Raw genomic sequence first — 26,119 nt, 5'->3', positions numbered from 1 at the left:
AAATAATGAAGTAGGAAATTGATTTCTTGTTATATGGAAATAGTCAGGCATAAGAGAGATAAGATATAAAGGGGCTTTAGCGGAAAATCAGGTTGCATTTGAAACATGCAGATAAACATGGCTGTCTACCCATTGGTTTCATATTTTCTTTGCCTTTTCTGTACTTTGAAAATGACTTTTCCTTTCACAAAGCTTCATGAAATTATAGTTTTCCTCCTGCTCCAAAGCCCACAGGATCAGCAGGATCAGCAGAGATAGCCTGGGTAATGCAGTTCAGCCCTTTGACACCTCAATCACATCTAAGCCTTTCCTAAGAAAAGGATCAAACTATGTCTTAGCATTGTTTTGTGAAGGCACAAAATGGCTGTTTCACCATTTGTGGGTGAAAAAGAAATTGTTGTTTAATGCTTTAGTAAGAAAGACCAGTATTTGTTCAGATTACTGACTTGATTTCATTGTAACAGTAGGTACAAAACTGGAACATTGTTATTGGAAGTGTGAGTTATTTAAAGAGTTTGGGTGTCTGTGTGTGTCCCTGTTTATTTCTATGAATGCTCACCATACCAATTTCAGTTTATCAACTGTTTTGATTTCTGCCAGTTTGGGGTTTTTTTCTGTATTTCATTAAGTCATTAATTCCCCATTTAATCCACCATCTTTCTGTTCAGGTGCCAACACATTTCTGACTCAACTTTAGCTCTGTTACAGGTGCAGATCTGTTGTAGGACATGAACTGAGAACATTAATCTTAAGCCACCACATTAACTATGTAATTCAGGCTGTGTCTGAAAATCATTGGAAAGATAAATTTCAGATTGAAAACCATAGAGTTTCCTGATGTTTAGTTATTTGAGATACACATTTTTTTAAATGTTGTGATTGGCACCTTGTAGTAAAGGAAGATGGTCTAGAGGTTCAGAAAACATGCAGAGGTAGGGCATGTGAGCTCAGTTCTTGGATTTCTTCAGAGATGTTGGCAAACTTTAATTTCTGTGTTAAATTCTCCGGCCACAGTTATTTCTTCCTCAAATCTTGACCATGATTTCAGACTCCAGATTGTAAACTGCCAAGAGTTCACTGTTGCTCTTTGTCCATGGGTAACACAGATATCTTGTGTCACTTGGGGACTCAGGAAATGCTAAAATATAAATGACTTTTAAATTATCTGCATATAAACTGCTCATACTGTTTATTAAATAACTATTAGGGTAACAGAGCTGAGCTTGACCAGAAGCTCAAATGAATACTGGATTCTATCCAAAACTTAAAATAATTATAGTCTTTCCAGTGTGGGTGTAACTTTCACATTTGAGAATACATATACACAGGATTTGGCTTGGGGGTTGTCCTTTAATTTTTATTCTTAACCACACTGCTGTAGCTCCAAAAGACGATATATAGAAAATAAAGTTCCATGCAGAGAATTGCCTTTTCTTTCCTCCTGTCCAACAACAAAATCAATAAAAGCAGCATGACAAAATTAATTTTCAGGTCTATTAGTGAAGCTGTCTGTCCAAGAAATAGTATGTTATGTTGAAGGAAGAAGGAAATTTTTCATTTATGGGTTCATTTCCCTTAGAGGCATTTAGCCAACTTGTAGCTTTTGCATTTAGAAGAGTGAAGCCTGGATATATGGACTCTTTTTGTTGAGTATTTCATGTCTACACACCAGAGATATTTGAATCTTGGACATTGATTCAGCCTGTGCTAGGAAGTGTGTGCCAGATGCAAATTTCTGATGCACATCACCTTTTATTTTCCAGTGCCAACCCCCCAGCAAAGAGGTATTTGATCAGAGTTTTTGTTTAGCATTGGCTCAGTTGAGCCTAACTTCTACTCAAGAAAAAAAGGACTTGGAAATTTTGATTTGCAGATTATGTTGGTGTACATAAAAATGTTTAGGGAGTGATTTGGACCCCACTCGAATTAATTATTTGATTCTCATAGACTGAGGCAGTCTTGGTGGAGGGGGAAAACAGGTTTTAGCTCATTTTAGGGGTAAAAAAAGGTAAGGCACAAACACAACAGCTGTTCAGGATATACTGTTGAAGTCTCCTTTGGGAGGAGGGTATGGCTGAATACGTGACTTAATCTAATAATATCTTTATCATAGCCAAGAAATAGCAAAAGCTGACAAGGTTGAAAGAACACACTTTCCACAATCTGTAATTCCTCTGTCACCACTAATTTACTGTCGGCTCTTTAATGTTCTGTCACATGAGCGATGCATACAACGCTCAGTACGGAGAGCCCTGGGACACGGGGCTCCGAGGTGCCGAGCGCTGTCACGGTGCAGCCGCGCCAGGCAAGGGACGTCTCGCCCATCCCCGCCGAGCGTCCCCGCAGCGCCCGGGCCGGGGCTGCCGGGGCGGGGCGGGGCGGGGCGGGGCAGCGCGGGGCGGGCGGAGCGCGGGGCCGGGGCCGCGGCCGGGGCCGCCGCCGCTCCCGGCAGGTGCGGGCAGAGCCGCGGCCGCGCCGGCCCCGCCTGATGTGCGCGGAGGCGGAGGCGGCGCCCGGCTGCGCGCAGGGTCCCGCCATGGCCCTGGCGTTCTGCGGCGACGAGGGCAACTCCACCGCCTACAACGTGGACCACGGCGTGCTCAACAACGGCTGCTTCGTGGATGCGCTCAACGTGGTGCCGCACGTCTTCTTGCTCTTCATCACCTTCCCCATCCTCTTCATCGGTGCGTGCCCGCCTATCCCCTGCCCGCCTGTGCCTCTCCTATTTGACCCCCTTTTCCTTCTGCCTCTCTACCCGCGGTGTTGCTTTGCCGTGTCCCCCCGCCCGGCTTTGTCTCGCCGTGGGTTTCCCTCCCCCGCGCGTGTGCCGCGTTTCCCCCCGCCTGCCCGGCCTCCCCTTGCCGTGTCCCCCGGCCTGGCCCTGCCCCCGTGCCGCACGGGGAGGCTGCGCCGCTCCCGGGATGCGGTGCGAGCTGCGGGATGCTCCGGCGGCCGCCTCTCCCGGGGCTCCCCGCAGGTCAAACCCCTTGTGCAGACAGGGCACGAACGGGTGATGCTGAAGAGACCGCAGGGTTTGTGCTGCCGGTGCAGGGCAAGGAGCAGAAATAAATGTGCAATTAAAGCCCAGGAATCCTGACGAGAAAGTGTTGCGTTATGAAATACCACTCCCAGCGATTCCTGCGGGGTCACAGCTGCCGGGCAGCTCCCCTCATTCCAGGTCCTGCCCCGCGGCGGTGGCTTCTGCGGTACCGGAGGTGGATGCGATTTGAGGTCACAGCCCGGCGGGGCCGGTAGGTGGCCCGGTGGTTCGGCACACGGGACTGTCACTGCTCCGGATACCCTCGTCCAAAGCCTGGACCGGCCCGCGGAGAGCCACGGCGCGGGTTGGAGTAACACTCGCTCCTGGGGATGGGAAAAGGTCCGGTGGGGAAGTAGCAGCCAGCACGACTGTGGAAATGGGGTCAGCTGCTTAGAGTTCTCTGCATTTATCTGGAATCTCTCAGTATTGTTCATTTTTAGCGACATAAAGCTTCACACTTTTATTTTTTTTTAACTTTTAAAAAGAAGGGAAAAGAAGTACTGCATTTATTATACTGCTTGTGTATATTTGTCAAAACTTTACTTTGTTGTTCATTTACACTGTGAATAGATTTGAAAAATGTTTAGTGCATGTAATTACTTGATGGTAAGTTGCTAGAAGTATAGGAATTTAAGGCTGTGTCCTGTCTGAGTTATTGATTTTATTCCATATGAAGTGAGATGGTGAGAGCGCAGTTCTGATAATATTCAGATGTATGTGTGTTTAACAACACAGCTGTGTCAATGTTGGTTTGCAAAGTTGTTACATACGTGGTTTGGGTGTTTTGTAAACAGGATCTTTGTGTGTCACTCCTGCTAAGAAAGCTCTCGATAATTCTCTTTTCTCTTTTAGGATGGGGGAGTCAGAGTTCCAAAGTACATATACATCATAGCACATGGCTTCATTTTCCTGGCCACAATTTACGCTGGATACTGACTTTTATCCTTTTGTTTGTGCTGGTGTGTGAAATTGCAGAGGGCATAGTGTCTGATGGGTAAGTGTTTGCCTTCTCCTGTTAGCATTGAGCAGTTTAAAGGTTTCAGGGTAGATATTTCCCCCCTGCCTAAGTCTCATCTAAACGATATTCCTTGTGGTTATGAATATATAATCTGTTTTCTTAGTGATTAACCCACCAACCTTGTATCAGAAATTCCACAGACCTTGCCAAGTGATGTACACATGCACAACTGACCTTAATAATTTTTAGTTCACCTTAATGACGCTATTTTCCAAAGAGTAATCATAGATAAATCCTAATGATTCAAGCAGATGGTGACATTTTCATGACATGTTTTATGTCCATGGACTCAATCCCACAGTTGTTACTTAGGAGGAACTCCCATGTGCACAGTAGGCCACACCATTCACCCCCAAATTGAGTTCTTTTCATCTAAATAAGAGGAATTAATCTGCTGGGCCTTAAGTCATACCCACAGAGTTTCTTCTGATGATTGTGCACTATATCTCCTATGCTACCTGCAGCAGAGCAGCTCATATTATGTGAGCATGAACCATCATCTGTTATTCATCTTAGGATGTCACTAAACAGAAATCTCTGGAAAAATTATTCCAAGTGAAACAAGTGATACAGGAGAGTGATTTATTATGAAAAAGCTAATTATATAACAATGAATATTATCTCTTCCTATGAAGAGAGGCATGATTTTTCATAACGATTATGAATTTGAACCCAAGGATTATGAAATGGAAGCTCCAAATTAACTAGAAAAAAAACCTCCCTGATTATCTATCTATATAACAAGTATCCACCAACCAGTGTGAAATGCACTGCAGTCTTCTGGTGTAGAAAATGATATCATTATTATTTTAGCTTATTCTAAACATATATAAATAGGATTTTTCTCAGTGCCAGTTTCTTTAAAAGGAATTTTTCTCTTGCTTATTCAGAGTTATCAGGGTGTGGGATGCTCAGAGCAAAATCTCCTGCTTTGAGTTTTCTCCTTTATTTTTCTCGCTAGCAATGCCTCTCATTATATTTATTTGCTATTTAAGTTGACTCAGAACACTGCTGTTAAGTAATAGGTGTCACCTGATGAGAATCAAAGCTTGGAGCTCTGCTGGGGGAGTGCCAACCCACAGTCGTGCTTCCCGAGCACTCAGCAGGCTGCTGAGGGCTCCAGTGAATAGAAGAGAGTTTTGAGACTCATCAGCTTTCTAAGAACCAAAATGGATCATGCTGGTGAGTCCTTTTGGCAGCAACTGGGTGCTAAAGGCTTTGGCATCTCGGCAGTAGAAGCAGCCTATTGGATGTACAGTTATATAGGGGAATTCCAGCAACTGTGAAATAAATAGATTTTAAAAAGCCTCCCACTGCTGCAGTGTTACCTACTGAAGCTTAGGCTGTCTGAAGAAATCTGTTCTTGTTGGCTTTTTTTGTCCTTGCTGAGAATTCAGCCCTGGTGTACAAAACCTCCTTGCATGACTAGGAATTTTAGAGGATCCTTTCTCATTTTGCTATATTGACATCCAGCTATTGGCAGCAAGAGGAATTCAGTGTTTGTGACAGGCTGTGAGCATGGCTCCAGCCAGCTCTACAGAGTTCACCACAATCTTCATTGAGGGAAGGCTCTCCTTTCTAGAGCAGAAATGCAGGAAATGGTTGTCCTGAGGTCCTATGGTTCTGCTAGACATTTGGAATGTTCTGCTCTCAGAAATGTGATGTCCTGTGATGATCTTTGATCTCCCTCTCAGCACAGCTCTTCTTGTCTCTCCAAACTCTACAAAAGTAGTGTTTGATGCAGCAATAAGAAATCCATTCAGAGACCACGGTGTGAATATCTAAATGTTTGTGTCCCGAGGTCATCTTGGTGCCTCCTTCTGATGAAGCTGGCTGGGAGACAGAGGAAACTGTAGCCTTTGATAGCATAGGGCATTAAATTCTTTTTGTGAAAGAAAGAAAAGGGAAGAGAGAAGGGAGAGAAAATGAGTAGGAGGAGAGAGGGGGGAAAATGTATTGAAAGCTGCACAAACCAACAACATTGCCCAACAATTCTAGTATTTCCAAAGGGCTGTATTTGGCAGGACCCCTTCTGCTGCTACCTGAAGCAAAGTATCAGCACAGTTTTGCTTTATAGGACAAAACATAAGAGTGTCTGATTCTGTTATAGGGTTTTTTTTTTGGGTTGCAGTCACTGAAGACAGACCTCACTGTAAGTAAATCCTGTGCTGTGGTACTGTTCCTTCTTTTAAACTGAAAAAAATGAAACACTTCGACAAAAATTCTTCTGTAGAAAATCTTGAACTGTGCTGTCAGTTGGTCTTATCTGCATATTTTGATGGACAGCTCCCAAACTAGTTTAGCTTAAATTAACTTTTCTCATTTTGGACATGAGCTGCTTGTCCTAATTTAAACAATGTTCCAATTGATTTCAGTAGGAAATAGGAGTACACACCTTTCATTTTCAGCACAGAGGAGGAATTTGAAATCCAACTGTGTGATTTAGAAGCAAAAATTCAATTAAAACTTGGAGGGGTTTGCACCCATAATTCATTCTAGAAAAATTTTACATCAGAGCAAAGTACAGTTCATGAATTAAAATGGAAACATTTAAATAGCTGAGAGGTTTGACTTTAACAGATATTTTTTTTTTTGTTTTGAAGGGTTTCTGAATCCCGCCACTTGCACCTGTACATGCCGGCGGGAATGGCATTCCTGGCAGCCATCACATCAGTTGTCTATTACCACAATATTGAAACATCCAATTTCCCCAAGCTGTTAATAGGTATGTCTCAAAGTCTATGCACCTGTAAGTGTGGCTGTGGTGCTGTGTGTCTGCTTCCTTGGTGGCAGGGCACTGCAGTCTTCTATGACCAAAGCTACCCCTCTATGTATGCTCAAACATTTCATTCCTTTCAATGCTTTTAACTTCTAATAATAGTCTGTGTAATGTTCTCAGGGATTCAATGAACCAAACTAGGAAAAACTGCTTTTGTGGGAAAAGTCGCATGGGAAATTGTTAACTCTAAATCCAAACCCCCTTGTCAGTGTTGTGTGGAAATGTGATGCAAGAGTGAAGAAAACTTCGTGTGCGTGGTCTGTTGAAATACGCAAGGAGCTAAGGAATGACATCCCTGACATTCAGTCATGAATATATTACTCTGCCTGCTTGCTCTTGCTTCATGTTCCTAAAACTCCCTTTTGAAAACTGCTTTTGAATGGAGAATGCTATGAATGGGAGCTACCTAGTGTACTCTGTATTTTGCAAGATTGTGAACAAACTGTAGGTATAGAAAATTCACTGCTGCTGGTGGTCATGCAGTTATTCTTATGTTCTCATCTGTTTAAGTAGACTGCAGTCTAGGGATGTCTACATGCTTAGTCACATCCTGTTAACTGTTATTTCTTTGGTTCTGGCTCATCCAATTTTGTTTGAGCTGGATTTCTGTATCAATTAATCCTGCTAAAGTTTGTCTTGTGCCATTGTAGCTCTGTGTATCAAAGTTTTGTTCTAGTTTTTGTCAGGTGGAGAAAAGTCAGTAATTATATTTGAGAAAGCTTTTAAATATTGAAGACTATTTTTGATCTACATGTTGGGGTAAGTGAGAGTCCTGTTCTGCAGAAATAGGCTGTAACTCCTGGAAAGAAAAAAAATCCTCTCCAAAGACTTAGATTTCTGTCCAGGCTTAGCAACTGTTATGTCTCCTCATTTGGGACTGCTCTTCTTCCTGCACCTTTCTTTTAAGTAGGATCTTTTTTATCCTTTAAGAAAGGTGAGATCATTTAGTTGCTTTTTAAATAAGTCAACAGAGTATTTTTAATGCTTTCTCACAGGAAGGCATTATGCCTCATGAAGCATTGCTAGCATGTTACATTTGCCTATAAAGCAAGCAGTGATTTTTGTGGTTTTGTTTTTTAGGTTTTTTTGTTGTTTGGGCTTTTTGTTGTTATTTCAGATGTATAATGCAATGTTAAATAATTTAGTGTCACAGTCGCATTCCTGCTGTTAAGTCTTTGAGAAGGGTAGCAAAGTTACAGCTGGTAGTTGATTACCCATTTTTGCATAATTCCTGCTCAGTAGTGATTTCTTTTTTATGATAATGTTTTTCAATGTTTAGAGTGCTGATGCTGGATAAACTCTGGACAATACTTGAATATTAAAACGAATACCAACACTCACTTAAGTATTATGGATTAATTTTAATTTTGCAAGAATTTCCAAGAAATAGACTCCCTCAGAAAATCTGCTCTTAATACCGCTTAGGCAAAAAAGAAAATTAGACCATCACAGTCTTTCCCACTTAGTTTATCTGATTTGAATTTTAGTCCAAAATCTTCACAAGCTGATGGTCTTTGATTTTTTTTTTTTTTAATTTTTCCTAAGACAGGTGTTTCTGGAAGTCTCTATCCTTTGTTCTTAACTGTACAAACTGTAAGGATTGTTAGTTATCTTTCAATCTTAATTGCAGCTACTCTATTGACATCTGGGACAAGGCAATGAGCACTTTCTGCAAATGAGCCCAGTATGGATAGTTAAATTATACTTTTACTCAGCAGTCAACCCACTAGAGTGCAGTGTGGCCATGAAGCAGCTTTGCTTTAGAGCCTCATTTTATGAGGTAAATGAGAACCAGGAGGGAAAGCTAAAGTTGGTGACAAGCTTTTTGCTGGGTGTATGGGAAATGAGGCTCATGTAGAAGAGATCTAATGTTGCACACACACAGAACACAGTAGAAGAGCTGATGTGGCATCTTGCTGCTTCTGAGCATCAGTGAATTTCCAGCAAACTTCAGGGCATCATCTGCCTCAGCTGCAGGATGAATTCCCACAGCTGCAAAGAGTTGGTAGATGTTTAAAACAAAGACTAACAGAGCCTTATCCAAAAACTATTAAACCCAGCAGGGGAACTTTCACTGATGCAGTGCAGTGGATCCTTAAAGGTCTGTTCATTAATTCTGAACAGGGTGAAATTTTCCAATCCTATGAAATTGTGATCTGTTCTTTGTTTAAAGATCCTTTTCACTCTGTACTTTAAAGAAACCAAATAGATTTGTAGCTCTTCATAAACAAGCAGATACCATGGCAGAGGTGGGGATTAGCATGTTTCCTTGGGTATGCAAAAGGAGGACTCAGAGTTCCTCTGCTGATCCTGACCCTGCCTTTCAACTTTAGCCCAGGCACCTGGCTATTTTGAAGTAGTCATTCTTTAGTATTTCTTATGAAAAAAAGTTGACAAGGTTCAGAATATTTATTCATTGAAGCTAATGATTGAGTTCATGAATGTGGTTGAGTGGAATACCTTAATCTCATCTGAATGTTTTTTTCTCTGTATGATTTTGGTCTGTAATTATATTTCAACAAATGTAGCTGTTCCCACGTAATGCTGTTTAGCAGGACACTCTCATAATAATGCTAATTTTGATGCTCTTTGCACCACATGGTTGCATACATTTGTACAGTTAAGCAGGACTCATTTTAAATAATGCTTATACTGGATTGGAAAATCTTCTGCTTTTTTGATGGTTAAAATACACAACTGAATGGTAGCATCTGATTCCACTATTTTTAAAGTTAGTTTCTTTGTTTTAAAGATAAATAAACCTCAAAAATTAATAGCAGGAGAAAACTATGAAATAACAACAGGACTTCAAGGTTTTAATCTGAAATGGGTGGTAGCATGGGAACACATGAAATTTTTTTTTATAAAATCGTCCTTTTTTTTAAAACTAATATTAATTATATGACTGCCTTACGGTCACAGTATATGCCACAGCATACGTCTGTGAGTTGAGAGGGCCATGATACACAGTGTCACCACACAATTTCAGAAAGCTTCAACCCATATAGAGTAACACCAGATCACTTCAGAAGGCATCAAATGACTTTCTTGTTCTTTAGCCCAACCTTTTATACCCCTCATCGTTCATGCATTGCACCTGTGTGCCCTCTCTACCTTTTTGTGATTAGTCAGTGCTCCTGGCCACTCCATGTCCCACTACCTTCACTATTATTCACCTGTCCTGCACAGTTGTAGCCCACTGGTGATGAGGTTCAGCTGCAGCCTCCCTCCCAGTTACCACAAACTGTGTACCTACTGCTTACCACTACTAGACAGGGATCTATTTTTCTGATTCAAAATTTTTGTCCTTCTGCATTGTCATTGTTTCCCTTGGAATTGGTTTATTCTATAAGATGGACATCTTGCATAAAAATTTTGCTTAGTACAAAAAAATTCTCTCCAAACACACACAGGTTAATTAATAAATCCTATCCAGTTAAATGTGTGGCTTTTTTGATTGGGCTTAATTCAATAAATGTGTAGAAGAGTTTGAGTTGCACATTGCCTTTTTTTCAGAGATGTGGCCCAGGTGAGAATCTACACGCTGATGGTATGGATTGAGGTGTCTTACGTGGCCCAAGAAAAAGCAAGGTCATTTAGTCATGTAGAACAGGTCTAAAGCAATCCAGTAAATATAAGTGTGCCTCTGTGGTCTGATCACTTCACAGTTCAGACCAGTGGAAGTTCTCAGAGATAATTTCTAAAAACTCAGCCAAAATGTACTCACCAGCCAGATGATAAAAGCATCATCTATAAAGAACAGAGCCACAGTTGTATTTTCCAAGGAGCCTTGAGTGGCCTGTGAGTATTCTCCAGATCAGATTAGATACACTTGTATTCAAAAGCAAAAAGCTAAGTAAATTCAAATGCTTCTAAGGAAGTGTGACCTGCAAGTGTTATGTTTGGCACTTCATAATACTTTTTAGATAAAAGATAAACTAATGCTATAACAATAAAAATAAAAGGTCATATAGACCCTTATTTAAACCCTAAATAAAATAAAGAATGGTTCTGCTAGTTCTTATTTTTAATTCCAAGACATACATAAACCCCTGTTGGCTTGGTTATTTTTTTTTTAAGTCCTCCACTGGTGGATATTTTCAGTGTGCAAAGTCCCTTTTATTCCAAGAGGGATGTGTTCTCAGCCTGTTGTTGGAAGAATGAAACAAAACCAGGTTTAGCAGATAAAGGTGGTTAAGAGTAGAAGAGTGTGGAATGTAGTTCTTGGATGAAGTGAGACTTTATAGTGGGAAGTACTGTGAATAGGGAGGAATAGTGCCTCAAGGGAAGGAAGCAGTCTGAAACAGGATGAGAAGCAATCTAAGTTGGAAAGATGGTAGGAAGCCTCACATAAAAAAGCTAAGAAAAGAGAGAAAATTTCTGTCTTTATAAGAGAAATTTGGTAAGTATATTTTAAAACCTTCCCTGCAACTGCATCGGCCGCTGAACTGCAGTGTGCAAATACCTGACCAGTCAGTGTTTTGCTCTTATGAACTGGCCTCTTAATTTTAGAGGAAGCGAGACTCCCTTGGCAAATGTCCTAATGCACAGTGTTCCTGTACTGTTCCATTCACTGTCCTCATTAAAAGGAAAGGTTTTAACTTGATTTCTGTAGAAGCAGGACTGGCAGTCCCAAACCTCACATGGATTCTCTGCATTGAATTTAGCTTTGCTTGGAAAGGGTAGCCCCAGAGTACATCTCCAGAGAGCTTTCTGGTGCCTCAGCGTAGCTGAAACACCACCAATTCTTTGAAATTTATACAACTTCCTGATGATTATCCATATTTAAGCTAGACTTAGAGTTGCTAATGCCTTGGTTGAAGGCTTTCTCTGGTGTTCCAGCGATACACTTGGAAAGCACATCCAAGCTTTTCTTGGCAGTTAGAGCTCATTCCATCTGTTGCACCATGGCAGATACAGCAGCAATGAAAGATGTATTTAAAAGAATATAACCCTGGGAAGCATTTCCTTAAGAATAGGGAACAGGAGCTGACTTACAGTGTGATGAATGGTATGGACAGTGCTTCCAAGTCACCAGAGCTTATTCCATGGATTATTTAGCTGTAGCTGATGGTAGCCATGAGCACCCTGAGACTAGAGGTTTCATAGAACACGAAAAAGTGAAAGTTGTATTCCATGAATGCCAGAATATCCTTCCTTGATGTGACTGCTTTATCTGCATTATGAATTACATATATGGAATTTGTTTTGAACAATAGTGCAGCAGCAGTTTGGACAAAGGATTTTAATATCTGTTTGTGACACATCCCAGAGATTTGCAGGGAATTTTCTCTCAAGCCACATTCAGAGCAGTCTTGTAGCATTAACCAAATCTGAAGAACATTATTCACAGGCACCTTCACTTTTGGAGCAACAGGCTCCCTTGAGCTGATCATGTGGACATGGGTTTACAGCAGATGAAATCTCCTTCAGCAGACTTCACTTTGTGAAACTTTTGAAATATCACTAAATCTAATAGAAAAGGTGTTTAGAACTAACATTATCTTAATAGTTAATGTTTTTGGAATTAAATTAGGCTTCTGTTTGACATGAGAAAGGCTCCTCTCTGGTTTAATACATTTTGTTGAATTCTTCCTTAATTATATTGTGTGATGCCATTGTATATTTTTGCAACCATAGAACTGGTTAATTTGTTTTATTTTTTTCTCTACAGCATTGCTGTTCTACTGGACTTTAGCTTTCATAACTAAAACCATCAAATTTGTGAAGTTCTGTGATAATGGGGTTGGATTTTCTCAGCTTCGATTTTGCCTCACAGGACTCTTGGTTGTCCTTTATGGAATGCTATTAGCTGTAGAAATCAATGTCATCAGGGTGAGGGTAAGTAACTATGCTAAAAGTCTCCTTATTTGGTTTTTATTGGGGGTTTTTTTTGGGTTAATGGTATTTTTTTAATTCCCTTTTCTAGATACTTGGTGTAAAATGCATTACTAAAGGAGAAAGGAAAATCCAGTTAGAAATAGATTTCTATTTGACAATCAGGGGTTAATACTGTTTTACTAGGCAAGATGAATCTGTAATTTCAAAAAATGGCAGACTCTGTAATTGACAATTTAAGATTAGTTTCATCTGCTTGAGTTTGCGGTATATTTTTAAATTATTCTATTTCAATCATGAGAGCCAAGTATTTCTGGTGCAAAAAACTGGTAGAAAGGAATTGTCTGCTCTATCAGAGAATATCTTAGACACACAAATAGCATCTCTCATTTTCCAGGAGACAATCACAATAAGTGATTTATTTGGGCTACTAGGGTTTCTCCCAGCTATATTTTTTTTCTTCTGCAGTGTCTGCACTCATAATCTAAACTGAGACTTTGGAGACTGCTGGATACATAAATTCCAAAGTTCCCTTCAGCTGGCACTCACCAACTGTGCACACAAATTAAATTTAGGATGGAAAGAAATATTCCCATGTAATTTTTTTGCTGCAGCACCAGTAGCTCCATGTTCTGAGCTAACAGACGTGAAGCAGTATGGTGTGGGAGATGAATCCCAGAGATAACCTCAGGGCTGTGTCTTAGCTCCTGTGTCCCATGTTGTGCTGCCTGGAACTCAAAACAATGCTGGGACTGTCCTGTGTAAATAATTGAGGAGGTCAGTTGTCTCAAGTGAAAGGACAAGAGCAGATGGACTTAAGTAGCACCATGGAGGTTCAGATTAGTTATTAGAAAAACTTTTTTTTATTGATACAGGGGCCAGGGAGTAAGTTGCCCAGGGAGGTGGTGGAATCACCACATCTGGAAGTATTCTAGAGGTGTCTGGAGATATGTTGTAGGGGTGATTAGGGTGGTTCTGGTTTGGTGGTTGTACTGGGTGGTCTTGAAGGTTTCCCAGCCATGATGGTTCTGATTTTAATTCTGTAAGGTGGTTTGGTTTTTCTGTCCTGTAAGTATGCAGATTTTTGCACCATAAGCAGAATCATAGTGAATGATAAGAATTACTTATTTCTAGACTGGATGCCTCTCATTATCTTCAGTACCTGAGGAAACTGGATTGCTGTATTGGTTGTACTTGAATGTCTTAAGAAACCAAGACTAATTAATTGATTATCTGCAATGTCCTTATCTGTTCTTTGTGCACTTGCATTTTCTATGCATTCGCCGTGATTCTGCTGGCATTTTTCTGGATTTCAGAGGTATGTTTTCTTCAAAACTCCTAAAGAAGTTAAACCTCCTGAGGACCTCCAGGATCTTGGTGTCCGATTCTTGCAGCCCTTTGTGAATCTGTTATCCAAAGGAACATACTGGTGGATGAACACCTTCATCAAGACTGCCCATAAAAAGCCAATAGACTTGAAAACCATAGGCAAGCTTCCCATTGCTATGAGAGCTCTGACCAATTACATTCGCCTTAACGAGGCCTTTGAAGCACAGAAGGTATGCAAAGCATGGAATTATGTCTCTCTGCTTACTCAGATCTTGTGTTTTTCATTACTTTTTATCATATAAGCATGACACAAAGAGATATGAACAGAAATGATGCAAATAAAGTATTCATTGGCATAGCAGTTCATATACCAAGAGACCACATTCTTAGCTGGACCTTGTACAAATCATGAACTTTCTCTAATCAAACGTGTGTGTCAAGCACATTACTGGTTAAATGTGTGTAAAATGTGTACAGCCTCTATTTTGATGTGGAAAGTAATCATGGACTGTGTTCACTGAACACCATTATTCCTCCTAATAAGACCCTGGAAACATTCAGTTACACCATCTGTATTAATTAGGCCTTGCAGGGCTACTTTTTTTCTATGTTATTGCAGTTACAGTTTGTCCATAGGAGAGTTCAAGGCTGAAACTATCTCAGCTCAAATTAATTTTCACTCCTCAGTGGGAGCTGAGTGTGTATGGGATTCTAAGAGAGCTTGTTTGCATCCTGCCAAAGAATTCTATGTTTCTAGTCTCTGTGTTCACCAGAGGACAAAACCTGTCACTTCCCTCCCTGTTTTTTTTTTTTCCCTTCCTCAGCAGGCCACAACCAACACACTTACTTGATCTCTATTAAAGATAGGAAAGAAATCATGGTTATTTTTGTGGAAAGAAGTGCAATTATTGCTTGGTTCCGACTCTACGAAAAGAAACAATAGTTGTAGTTCCTCTGCTTCCTACCTGAGATATTACAAATGGTTGTCAAAGAATTAAAGCAGCAATAAAAATAACATAATTCTTACTAATTTTAGTTTAATTCTGACCAGAATAAAAGATCATCGACTCCCCAAGGCTCCAGATCCATTTGGCGTGCTCTCTGCTGTGCTTTTGGAAGACCCTTACTTCTCAGCAGCACATTCCGTATCCTGGCTGACTTGCTTGGATTTGCCGGGCCGCTCTGCATCTCTGGGATTGTTCACAACGTTGGCAAAGGAAATAACACCATCCGCCCACAGGTACTGTCAAAATGTCACCAAAAGAGAGGAGTCAAAAAAGGGATGCTGTGACTCTGCATTGTTTGTCCTCAGTAAGGGAAGCGACTGCGCTGTCTGTGCGTGCTGGCGGTGCCAGTGTGAATGCACTGCCTCATACCCACTCTTGTGCTGTGCTGGAGCATCTCCAGTGCAGGGCAGCAAAGGTGGTTTAGGTGGAGCATCTCTTGCAAGGACAGGCTGAGGAAGTTCAGCCTCGAGAAGAAGTGACTGGGAGGGGACATCATCAATTTATACAAATATCCATAGGGAGAGTCTCAAGAGGATGGAGCCAGGCTCTGCTTGGTGCTGCCAACCAACAGGGCAAGAGGCAATGGGCAGGAAACAGTGCACAGGAGATTCCACCTGAACATGAGGAAAAGCTTCTTTACAGTGTGGGTGACAGAGCATTGCAAAAGGTTGCCCAGAGAGGTTGTGGAGCCTCCCTAGTTGAAGGTACTCAAGAGCAGTTGGATGCAATCCTGTGCCATGTGCTCTGAGATGGCTCTACTTGAGCAGGGAGGTTGGACTAGATGACCTCCAGTGGTCCCTTCCAACCTGATCCATTCTGTGATTCTTTTGGGGGCAAAATATGTGAGCCACACATCTAGTCAGCCCTGCATTGTGGAAAATAACCTCATTCAAGAGAACAGTGAAGCATATCCAGAGCCCCATCAACATCATAAGGAATTCAGGTGCAATCTTGACTAGAGATTGAATCAAGTATGTGACCGAGTGCTTCCCAGAAAGGAAAAGTGTGGTTTTAATAGGCTTGGCTTTTCATTTCTAAAAATGAGGGATGTGTAAGAGGATTAAAGCAGAGTTTTGTCATCATCATAAAATGCCAAGTAATTTAACTGTGACCAAGCATTCCCTCTAGTGCCTTTGGGGATGTTAGTTTGAAAGATCAACTATTTTTAAAGGATGCTATTTAAATGAATGCTCTCCAAAAGGAAGCAGACATATTTCTTGATTAACTAAAAATAAAACTGTAACTCAGGAAGCATCTTTTCATTATAAGGTCAGGTCACTCAGGTTGGATTTCTATGAGACAGGTCAGTTTATTTCTCAGTTCACTTAGTGTCTGATATAAGACTATTTCTAAAGTCTGTTGACACTAATGGAAATATACCCATTCGTTTAAGTACGCTTTGGATTAGGTCCACTGTAAATATTGAAGTCCATTAGCTGCAGTGCAGAAAATTTAACAAAAGCCTCAGGCTAAAATTAACTGTCCATTTTGCAATGCTTATACTAATATTTTGAAACTTTATTATAGCAAGTGGGTTCAATGGAAACCAGCTAAAGCAGGAAATGAGAACATTAAGACTATAGTACTATGTTGCAGCAAAGTACTGTGAAAGCTCTTGAGCTCTGCTTTTCAGTAATTTTTTTGGGACACTGTTTCAGCTGAAATTGTGATTTGTTGTAATTTACAGATTACCCTATTTAATTTGCCTTTAAAATTGTCAGCTAGTGCTTCTCTCTGAAAAAGCAAAAGTTAGGTATGGTCCTGATAGACCCTCAGCAGAACTTTATCCAGCCTGGTATCCTCACTCACTAGCTAAGCAGTAACCTCACTGTTGCCATTGACACCAATTTGGGATCACCTAACAGCAATATTCACTGATGGTCATAGTCCACAAGTGACACTTAAGGATGTATTTTAACTTTGCTTATGTTTTCCTTGTTTTCCTTATGTTTTGACCTTTTTTTTTTTCCTGGTAAGGTTCTAACTACATTTAAGTTTGAAAATTGATTTTGCTGAGTGAGATGAAATATCTTTCTAATTAAGAGTTTCTATTCAAACTATCTGGAAGCAGACTAGAGTGTTCAGGAGGGCTCCCATGTATGTTCATATACCTAGCCAACTTGCTCTATTTTGGAAAGAAATACACCAGTTCTACTGCTAGAAATGTTATATCCCTGCTTGTAATGAGTCAAAAGAAATAGTTTTCCCCTGTGAGCCTTGCAGGTGTGAGAAACAAGATTTCTAAAATGCTGTCATATGAAGGTAAAGATATGTGCAGCGAAAGAGTGTTTGTCCTTGATGTGCTGCTGAGTTTGAGGGCACTGGAAAGAGTTGCCACACAACAGGACAGAATCAGATAAGCAATGTAAGTTGTGATGGCACGGAGGGTGACTTTTACCCATCTCTTACCCAGCTACATCTTAAATATTTAGATTGAGATATTGTAATGAGTCAGCTGTATCTTTCAAAGAGAAATTCTCTTTGTGAAACTGAAGGCAAAGTGATAGAATAATTGTTCTGTTCCTCAGGTCCTTTGTGACAGATATAACCCACCATGGAGCTGTAACTCAGATCACATGGGTGTCACAGGCAGTCTTAACTGCTCAAGTTAGTGCTGTTGTTAGTCAGAGCATGACAGTGTCTTAAATTCTGTCATGCTCTTCATGTTTATTTATAACTCCAGTATCAATATTTATGGCCACCCCAGAACATTCCTATGACATGGATTTCTCTGAGTGTTAATCATTTCACACTGAAGAAGAGACTGACAGAATGATAACCTTTATCATTTGCTGGTAGCATCTTCCACGTTGCATTGTTAGGATTAGCAGTTCCAGTAATAGGAGTGGCTGCTGACATAACACATTCAGAGATGCAGCAAACTCATTATTTTAAAAGTTTTACAAGTCATAGGACCCAGTGTAGCAAAAAGCCCAGTATTGACATTAAGACTGTGTGAGTTTAAAGTCTTTATGAATTTCAATAGCAGCTTTTTGCTCAGCCTTTTACTGGTTAGAACAACTTTTAAGAATTGGCGTTACCCTGAAGTTTTCAGGAAGGTGGGACACTGAATATTCCCAAAGCCATTTCTGAAAATAAAACATCTAATTATTTCTGTCAACTTCTTGAACATGGTTAGTTGCCTTATATGTGAAAAGCTCAGGAAGTGTTCAGGTATTTCTGCTTCCTGCAGGCTGACAAGTGTGTGTAGAACCTATAGCAGCTTAAACACAGGTATGCTCAGTAAGCCATAATGCCCTGATAATTCATCTGTGGCTTGGCAAACATCTTGCTGTCAGCAAGTGTGTGATGTTTATGTATGCATGCTTGTCCTCTTTTTCTCTCAAGGCATTATTAGAAGAAAGGATGAGAACATTCGTCTTCCCTTTCCCTCCTTGTCTATTATATTATGTTTTGATGGGAATCAGTGCTGCACCAGAATCTCATTGCTAGACAAGCATGATTTGTCAAACATAGTTATGGGAAATAAAAGTATTCTTTTACAATAGTAAAAAGTGATTTTAGCTACAGAGATTAGCAGTACTGGCCAGATGTGTATGGAGGACAGCACTGACAACCTGAACTTGTAAGACTATAAATAATCTGGAAGATAGTCTATAGTACACTAAAAATTAGTTTATTTGTAGTATAAAATGCTTCTGTAGCCTGAATTTCTATGGCAAATCCCTTTAAAATCCCTTTAGGGTGCAAACAGGTAAAATAGCAGTTAAATATCTCTTTATATGAACTATAATTCCTGGCATGTACTGTAGCTGTTCATTTTTGACCTTAATACAGATTTTAAAAGCTTCTTCCTTTTACATTCCTTTTCACTTCTGCTACTCTTTTCTTCTTTGTTTTATATCTCTGGCACTGATTGGGCCCTTTATTTTTTTGTTCATTTTGCCTATTCTTTTTTTTTTTTTTTTTTGCTGGGCTGATTTTCTTGTCTCAATGATTTGAATTGGTCCAGGAAGAAATCCAGTTAACTCCTCAGCTAGTGCACAGTAAGCAACAGAAGCATGCAGGTTGGAGCAACCAGGGTATAAATAAGAGTAAGGAGAAGTTTATTCCTTTTCCAGATGGCTCATGCAAAAGAACAGCTTAAAAACCTAAATTTTGCCTCTGTATGAACTTACCATATGGGGGTTTTATGAAGTGAATTGCAAGGTGCAGATCAAATATAATAAAATGTACAGACACTGAGAGTTTGTGAAATACAGCTGATTAAGTGTTATAGCAGTTGTGAAAAACTTCAACAGCAAAGAAACCATGTAGGCAAAAAAAAATGTGCTGATTTTGCCTTTAATGGAAGCCCAATTCAGCAATCAAAGTTTTGAAGGAGCTAAGAGGAGAAAGAGGATAATGGAGACATTTTAGTTACAGAAGGCTTCCCATGGTGAGCCAGCCTCTCACCTTGTTGTGGCACCAAAGGCGTCAGCTTGTTAAATATAATCTGAAGTAAATGCACTGTTTTCCCACTGAGCTGTAGGCATGCTTCAAAATGCACTTTGGTGATCTCATGAGCTTGCTAGAAGGTAATGACCATATATAAAAGTGAACGACATGCTGCAGGCCAAAATAATCTGCATGGTTCCAAGAGTTTTGGGGTATTTGCAAGTTCTGAAGGTCATTTTTAGTATTCAGTAACCTGAGGTGTTAAAATAGAGTAATTTTTCCCAAAGGATGTTAACTGTTCCTTTCTGATGATGGGCAATGCACATTTTTTAATAAATGACCATATGGAGTTACTCAGTGTCCTAGAGTTTTGGAAGGATATCAGAAATTCTATAAACATCATTTTGCATTTAAATGAAGCTTACTGAGTTGGCATGTTGTGAGACTGCTTCTTTGAAGTGATGAACTGTGAGGTTTCAGACAAGGTTGGGAGCACTTTCAAAGTAATAAATTGTAATTATGTCTGCTTATTAATTATGCAAATTACCATTGCACCTGATTTCTAACTTACTTTCTTTTTACAGACTAAAATTCTAGGTGTTTTCTTTATTTCATCACAAGAGTTCCTGTCCAATGCTTATGTTTTGGCTGTACTTCTATTTTTTGCCCTCCTGTTGCAAAGGACATTTCTGCAAGCATCATACTATGTTGCTATTGAAACAGGAATCAACTTGAGAGGTGCAATACAGGTACCCAGTATATTACTAATTAACCTTTTCACACCCTCATCAACATGTAGTTGTGAATATAAATTATATAGTTGTTAAATTCTGAAATGCTTCTCTCCTGAAATGTATTGAATGTACCATTGCTGTTAGAAATTGTGTTAGCCCGATGTTTTGCTTCCTTTGTATCTTATTTTGATGGTTTTATATAAATGTTTATTTTTAATATCCAATGCTGTATTTCTTCTTACCTTCAAGCAAAAATTTGCTGACAGTAAAACTGAATGTAACTTTTGAAGTAGTTTAGGTGTGAACTGTACCTCTCCCATCTCAAAGGCATTTTTTGGTGACATCACATCCATGCAAATAAAACACCTTTAAAATGTATTGCAAATATATTTGCAAAATGTATTACAAATACATTTTGGACAGAAGGATAAGTTGTATTCCCAATGCAAGAGGAGTGTTTTATTCTGTGGATCATGCCACAAAATCTGTCAGGCACAGTGGAGTCTGTGAGCACTGAACATAAGTCAGAGTGCAGAAATGGGGTCTGTATAGCTGACAACTACAGATCAAAGTTTGATGTAGCATACAAAGCTCTGTGCCTGGAAATGAGAGATTTTGGTGTAAGATTACAGTGTGGGATTGCCAAAGGCACTGACTGAAACCTACCCTGTGGCAGCATGAAATCCAGGCTTAGTGTAACTTAGAAGTTGCACTATTTATCCTCTGAGCTGCATGGATCCTGTGGGGAGTCTCTGTGATGGATGGATGCTTTCAATAGCAGCCTAATTGTTTAATTCTCTTTTGATCTTACACTTGGAAGCACTTGTCAGCTGACAGACTGCTGGTTTCCATCCATTGGTTTTACCTGATTAGAGTGAAGTAGAAAAATTCTACAGCAATAAAACTTTGACCCAAAAGTACCAAAAAAAAAAAAAAAAAAAAAAAATCATTACGTGTATCAAGTGGAAGACCTGCACATAAGTGAAAAATACAAGGACCAAAGCAAGTGCAATAGGGGAATAGTTGGAAAAGAGTGCTAAATAAATTTTGTTTAAGAAAAGCTTTGTATTTACTGTTCTGAATAATAGAGGTCCAGATAATGCCAGTTAGACTATTCAAATTGGAAAATTTTTAGCCAGCACTCTAAGCAGCAGATCAGTGTTAATGGCAGTCTCCCTGCCAGTATTCTTATACTTGTTTTCCTATGTTTTTTTCTTCAAATATTTCTCTCCTCCTATCCTGTGTAAATCTGCCACTGTTCAGTGTGTCCTATTTGATTTTTACCACACTAGCTGGTAAAAGTGTGCTTTCATTTTTCTGTACTATGTTATTTTTATACCTGATTCTGCACTGAGGCAGCTGCTTAATTCAGCACAGAATTGTACCTGAGACATTCACTGTCTGTGAATTAAACTATGTAATGGAACTGAGTTCTCTAAGCAAAATGCTGCAATGTTCTCAGCCAGGAACATTGTGCTGAGGTTGGATGGGACCTGAGTCAATTGCCTGAAAAAAATAACAAGGATTATAATAGGTTAAGGATTATATATTGAATCTAATAATATCTTAGTGTTTGTTACACTCTGTGGAGATGCTGGAGGTGTAAATCCAGCAAATAAAAGAATGAAACCTTTACTGACCGAAAACGCTAGAAAACCATATTAGTTTGATTAACTATGAAGTTGCTAATGTGGTTCTGGGGCATTTTTGGGCAGTAAAGGTTTCATTCTTATTGCTGCACAGAGATGCAAAAAAGGGAGTACTTAGACCATCACAATGCAGGTAACAGCACTGTGCTTTGTCAGTGAGGAATAGTAGCTTTAAATTAAGAAATAATGTGAAAGGACAGACTTTATTCTCATCACTCAAGTTACTGGAAATATTGTTTGCCCTCAACATGCTGGGCCTGGGGTTTAAATGGAGCCTGAAGTTTCATTTATTTTTGTATGCTAGTATCTTCTGATCTCTCTTCCAGACAAAAATATACAATAAAATTATGCAGCTTTCAACTTCTAACATGTCTATGGGGGAGATGACAGCAGGCCAGATCTGTAACCTGGTTGCCATAGACACAAATCAGCTGATGTGGTTCTTCTTCCTCTGCCCTAACCTTTGGGCTATGCCAGTACAGGTAAGGTGATTGTATGTGCTTTTGTTCTTAATGCATGCCAATCTGTAGGTGTTCATTGCACGTGAGCTTTATGAAAGTGGGGATATTAAAGAAGTTAAAGAATAACTTGGAATAAAATTTCAAGCTATTAACATCTAGAAATATTGTCTGTAATAGATTCCACATGTGTGACTGGACTTTAGGTATTTATGCTTGTATTAGGATCTTGGCTGCTGCCAAAAATGCTCTGCATTTGTAACAATTTACAGGGTGCAGCAGGTTGCAGTGCATTTATTTATTACATCAGGGAGGCTAACTGGAAGATATTGCATTCATTTGTCTTGTGAATCCCAGCAGAAGCAAAGTAGCATAAATATGATTGCATAGACATGATCCTTTGGACATCCCATGAAACTGCTGCTGCTTTTTGGATGACAAACTCCACAGTTTGTCATTTTTTTGGAGGCTATTCTTTTTTGTTATAACATATTTGTTATGCAAAATGGTTTTGCTGCTTTATCCTCTGGTGTCTTTGGCCTCCTGTACCTAAAGAGCAGTCTGATCCCTTCAGTCTTCTTTCCAGCTTGGATCACCTTACACTTCTATTTAAGAATTTCCTGAAAAAGCTGACAGTAAAGCATGAAGTTTCATCTGATACTCAGTACCCTGCAAGTCTTCCTGCAGGGTACTGAGCTGCTTCCAGCTACTTGGTGCACTTTTGTTGGGTGTGCTTCAGTGCTAGCACAAACAGAAGAGGCAGTAGAGTTTAAATTCACTTACTGGTGAATTTGGTATTTTCTAGACATATAATTTCATTTCAAAAGGATGATGAAAACTTCATTGTGTTCATGTCACAAAGGCAGTCTGCTTCCAGCACCACACAGAGGCTGATTTTGCTGGTGTGAAGTCAGAAACCTGCAAGTAATCTATCCAGCAGCTTGGCTTTTTGGGTTGCTTGCCCTTGCCCAAAAATTAAATGGTTTTCATGAGACTGTATATAGACACCAACTGGCAGATCGTGTTTCCAGGTAGTTTATAATGTGATTTTAGGGGTGTTGCTTAGGAGTTTGTGTCCATCAGCATCTTATACTAGTGGTTTTCTTCTGTAAGATGGTAAGCATATAAGAAAATGACATTGAAAAGCTGGGAATGGGAAGAAAAGCCAGCCATTCAGACAATTAAACTGTATGAATGTCTTTCAAGGAGTGAGATGTTAGACTGCTGAGCATCAGGACTTTTTCTGACAATAAAAATATTTACTAAAATTGAGTGGATTTTATAATTGTTCCTGTTGAATACAAGAGGTTTTTGTCAAGCTGCTACAGATGAGCAGCTCCCCTTAAAATCAGGTCTTCAAATCATCTGATCATGTGATAAACCTGATTAACTTCCTAACCTGGGGGTGGGGAGGAAATGCCTGATTTATCTATTTGCCCTGAATTTTTTTCTCCTCACTGAGGAAGATACTTGGGGAGGGGGCAATGTAGGTAGTTTTTCATTGTCAGTTATAGTAAGTCTTTGAATTCATCTTGTACCCTCTTGTGTAGCCTCAGTCTTGGAGTATTTATTCTCTGAAAAAGCAGTCATTGTCCTCCTGAAATACTCTGAATCTTCACACTCTGGCCACATGTTTGAAACCTGCTGTGTTACCACAGATAGTATCTCTGTTAGTGGGGGTAGATTGCTTCTGAGACTGCAGTAGGATGTGGAGGAAGAAATAAATTGTCTGAATCTCTGATAAAACTTGCTAGCTCCATGAGACTTGTGCAAAGCCTCAAATCAAGATACTGAGTTTATTAAGGTGTAAATAGTCAGCAGTTTACTAACTGTGGCTTCTTTTAACTGTGCTTTCTACACATGTGAGATGTAGAAAACATGCCTATTAAAATACTGAGATTTAAGGCGATTGTGGCCATGTTTAGGTCAGTGTGTTTGCATTCATGCAGTATAAATGCATTTTTCTCTTCCAGTGCAGTTACTCCTGCCCAAGACGTATGGACTAGTTTTCCTGATCTACTCTGGATTAACTTATATGTCAGTTTAAAACATTCTGCTTTCTAGAATTAAGGGATAATTAATTTTCTGGAATTAAGCTATTATAACTAATTAAGCTATTATTAATTAATTTTCTAGAATTAAGCTATTATATAACGTGCATATAGCAGTTATCATCTGGAATTTTTCAGAAAGCAACTTAACTTATTTTATGGCATGGTTTCCCTGAAATTATGGGTGGGGGAGGAAAAATGGGAACCACATTATTTTAAAGTGGGGAGGAAAAAAATTATCAAGGAATATGTCCTAATATTGATGTCTAAATTGCAAAAGAGATGATAATTATAATGAAAATTAATTGAGAGGAAATATCATATTAGATATGGTTACATATTGGCAGTTTGTTTGTAATAATTTAGATGTCAGAGTATTTTCATCCCTTTTATGGGAAACACAGTAAGAAGTCAGTGGTTGTAAAGTGCTAAAATGATATTGCTGAAAAGCTATGGAGAGTCAAGAAGAGTCCACCCCCTTAATAATAATGTCTAGAGTATCAATTATTATAAACCAACGATATACAAGCTATCAATTTCATGTACACTTATTTTCTAAGACCTCTGGCAGCGCAGTGTAGAGAGTGCTTTATTGCAACTGAGAATTAATCCAAATCCATTGCATATTCTGTAACAACATTTCGCTCTATTGGGCCAGAAGTCACAGACTCATAAAGACTTTCTGACAGTCTGCAGAAAATAAAATTATATTTGCATTAGAGTTCCCACTGTGATGCTCCTTAGCAGATGAGGACAATCAGTGCTGGAGCGTGCTCCTGTTTTGTGGGTGGTGCACTCTTTGCCAAAATCAGTGAGTCACGTTGGCCACAAAGGCTTCTTCAGAAGGTTTTTCCATAGCTTTCATTCAGTACCTTGTTTTATGAGGCAGTGAAAACAATTACTGGCTGCTTGAAAGATGGCTAAGACTGCATTGCACAAACTCCATTATTATTTAATACAGGTTTTTAATTGTTTTGTAGCTCTTAGTCTAGTAATCACCATTTCAGCATCTGCTGTAGATTTTATAATAGCCATTCATGACAAGTTAGGTTTTCTATACAGTCCAGAAAATTTGAGCCCCATCTTTGCTCTGACTGGAGTCAATGGGTGCTTTATCATTGCCTTAAGTTAGTGTTTGAATGTTATTGAAATCCATGAGAAGAGGCCCAGGGATGCCAGCCAGTTGAAAGATGCCCTCAGTAGGTTTGGCTCAAACCCTGGGAGCAAAATGAGGTCTTATAAAGGCCTTCTCCCCATGCCTCCATTTGATAAACACCCTTGTTTGATTTCATTGTGGTTATTAAAAAATCCTGTATTCTCATATCTCTGGCTCCTTGGTAGGGACTGCTTACACTTGTAATGAAAGGACATTTGTTTCTTTCAAAACTACCCACAAAGCAGTTTCTGGCTGAAAGTATTTGCCATCCTCAATAAATAATCAAGACAAAATAACCAAAGCTATTGCTGAGCTTTTCACTCCTGATATTTATCTCTGGCAGAGAAGAGCTTTGGGATTTTGATGAAAGAGAAGCAGTGCTTCATTACACAGACTTTTTTTTTTTTTAATATTATTTTTGCCTTAGGAATACTGGTGAGAGCCCTCCCATCTGCCAGATACTGTACCCCAAAGCTCAGATATTATGTGTGTACTCTTTATTCTTGACTCTGCACTTTGTGATGTGATATAGAATTATGTTCAATAAGATTTTCAGATACAATTCTTCATTTTTTTTTTCCATACACGTAGGTATTTCAAAAGTTTGTCTGTATTATCATGTTATAAAGAAGATTAAAGTGGGATCATTTTTAACCTATTGG

General features: G+C 39.5%; 1 protein-coding gene across 3 annotated transcripts in view; it reads left to right on the top strand.

Moving 5' to 3' along the window:
- Positions 1-2,463: 2,463 nt before the first annotated feature.
- Positions 2,464-26,119, top strand: part of ABCC8 (ATP binding cassette subfamily C member 8) — a 73,688-nt gene continuing 50,032 nt past the window's right edge. Inside the window, exons 1-8 of one of the 3 annotated variants that reach the window (XM_021525621.3) lie at positions 2,464-2,684; positions 3,893-4,034; positions 6,662-6,783; positions 12,512-12,678; positions 13,992-14,234; positions 15,056-15,244; positions 19,994-20,158; positions 22,119-22,274. In XM_021525621.3, coding sequence (XP_021381296.1) covers positions 2,489-2,684; positions 3,893-4,034; positions 6,662-6,783; positions 12,512-12,678; positions 13,992-14,234; positions 15,056-15,244; positions 19,994-20,158; positions 22,119-22,274 — 1,380 coding nt within the window. In that variant the 5' untranslated portion in view covers positions 2,464-2,488. Of the gene's footprint in view, positions 2,685-3,237; positions 3,380-3,892; positions 4,035-6,661; positions 6,784-12,511; positions 12,679-13,991; positions 14,235-15,040; positions 15,245-19,993; positions 20,159-22,118; positions 22,275-26,119 lie in introns of those variants that run through there. The other 2 variants (XM_021525620.3, XM_085580139.1) reach the window with 2 other exon arrangements.

Source organism: Lonchura striata, chromosome 5 (assembly GCF_050655825.1).
Source record: "Lonchura striata isolate lonStrDom1 chromosome 5, ASM5065582v1, whole genome shotgun sequence".
In the NCBI taxonomy this organism is placed as follows: Eukaryota; Metazoa; Chordata; class Aves; order Passeriformes; family Estrildidae; genus Lonchura; species Lonchura striata.
The sequence above is the reverse complement of the archived record's forward strand: the minus strand, read 5'-3'. Positions and strand labels throughout refer to the sequence as shown.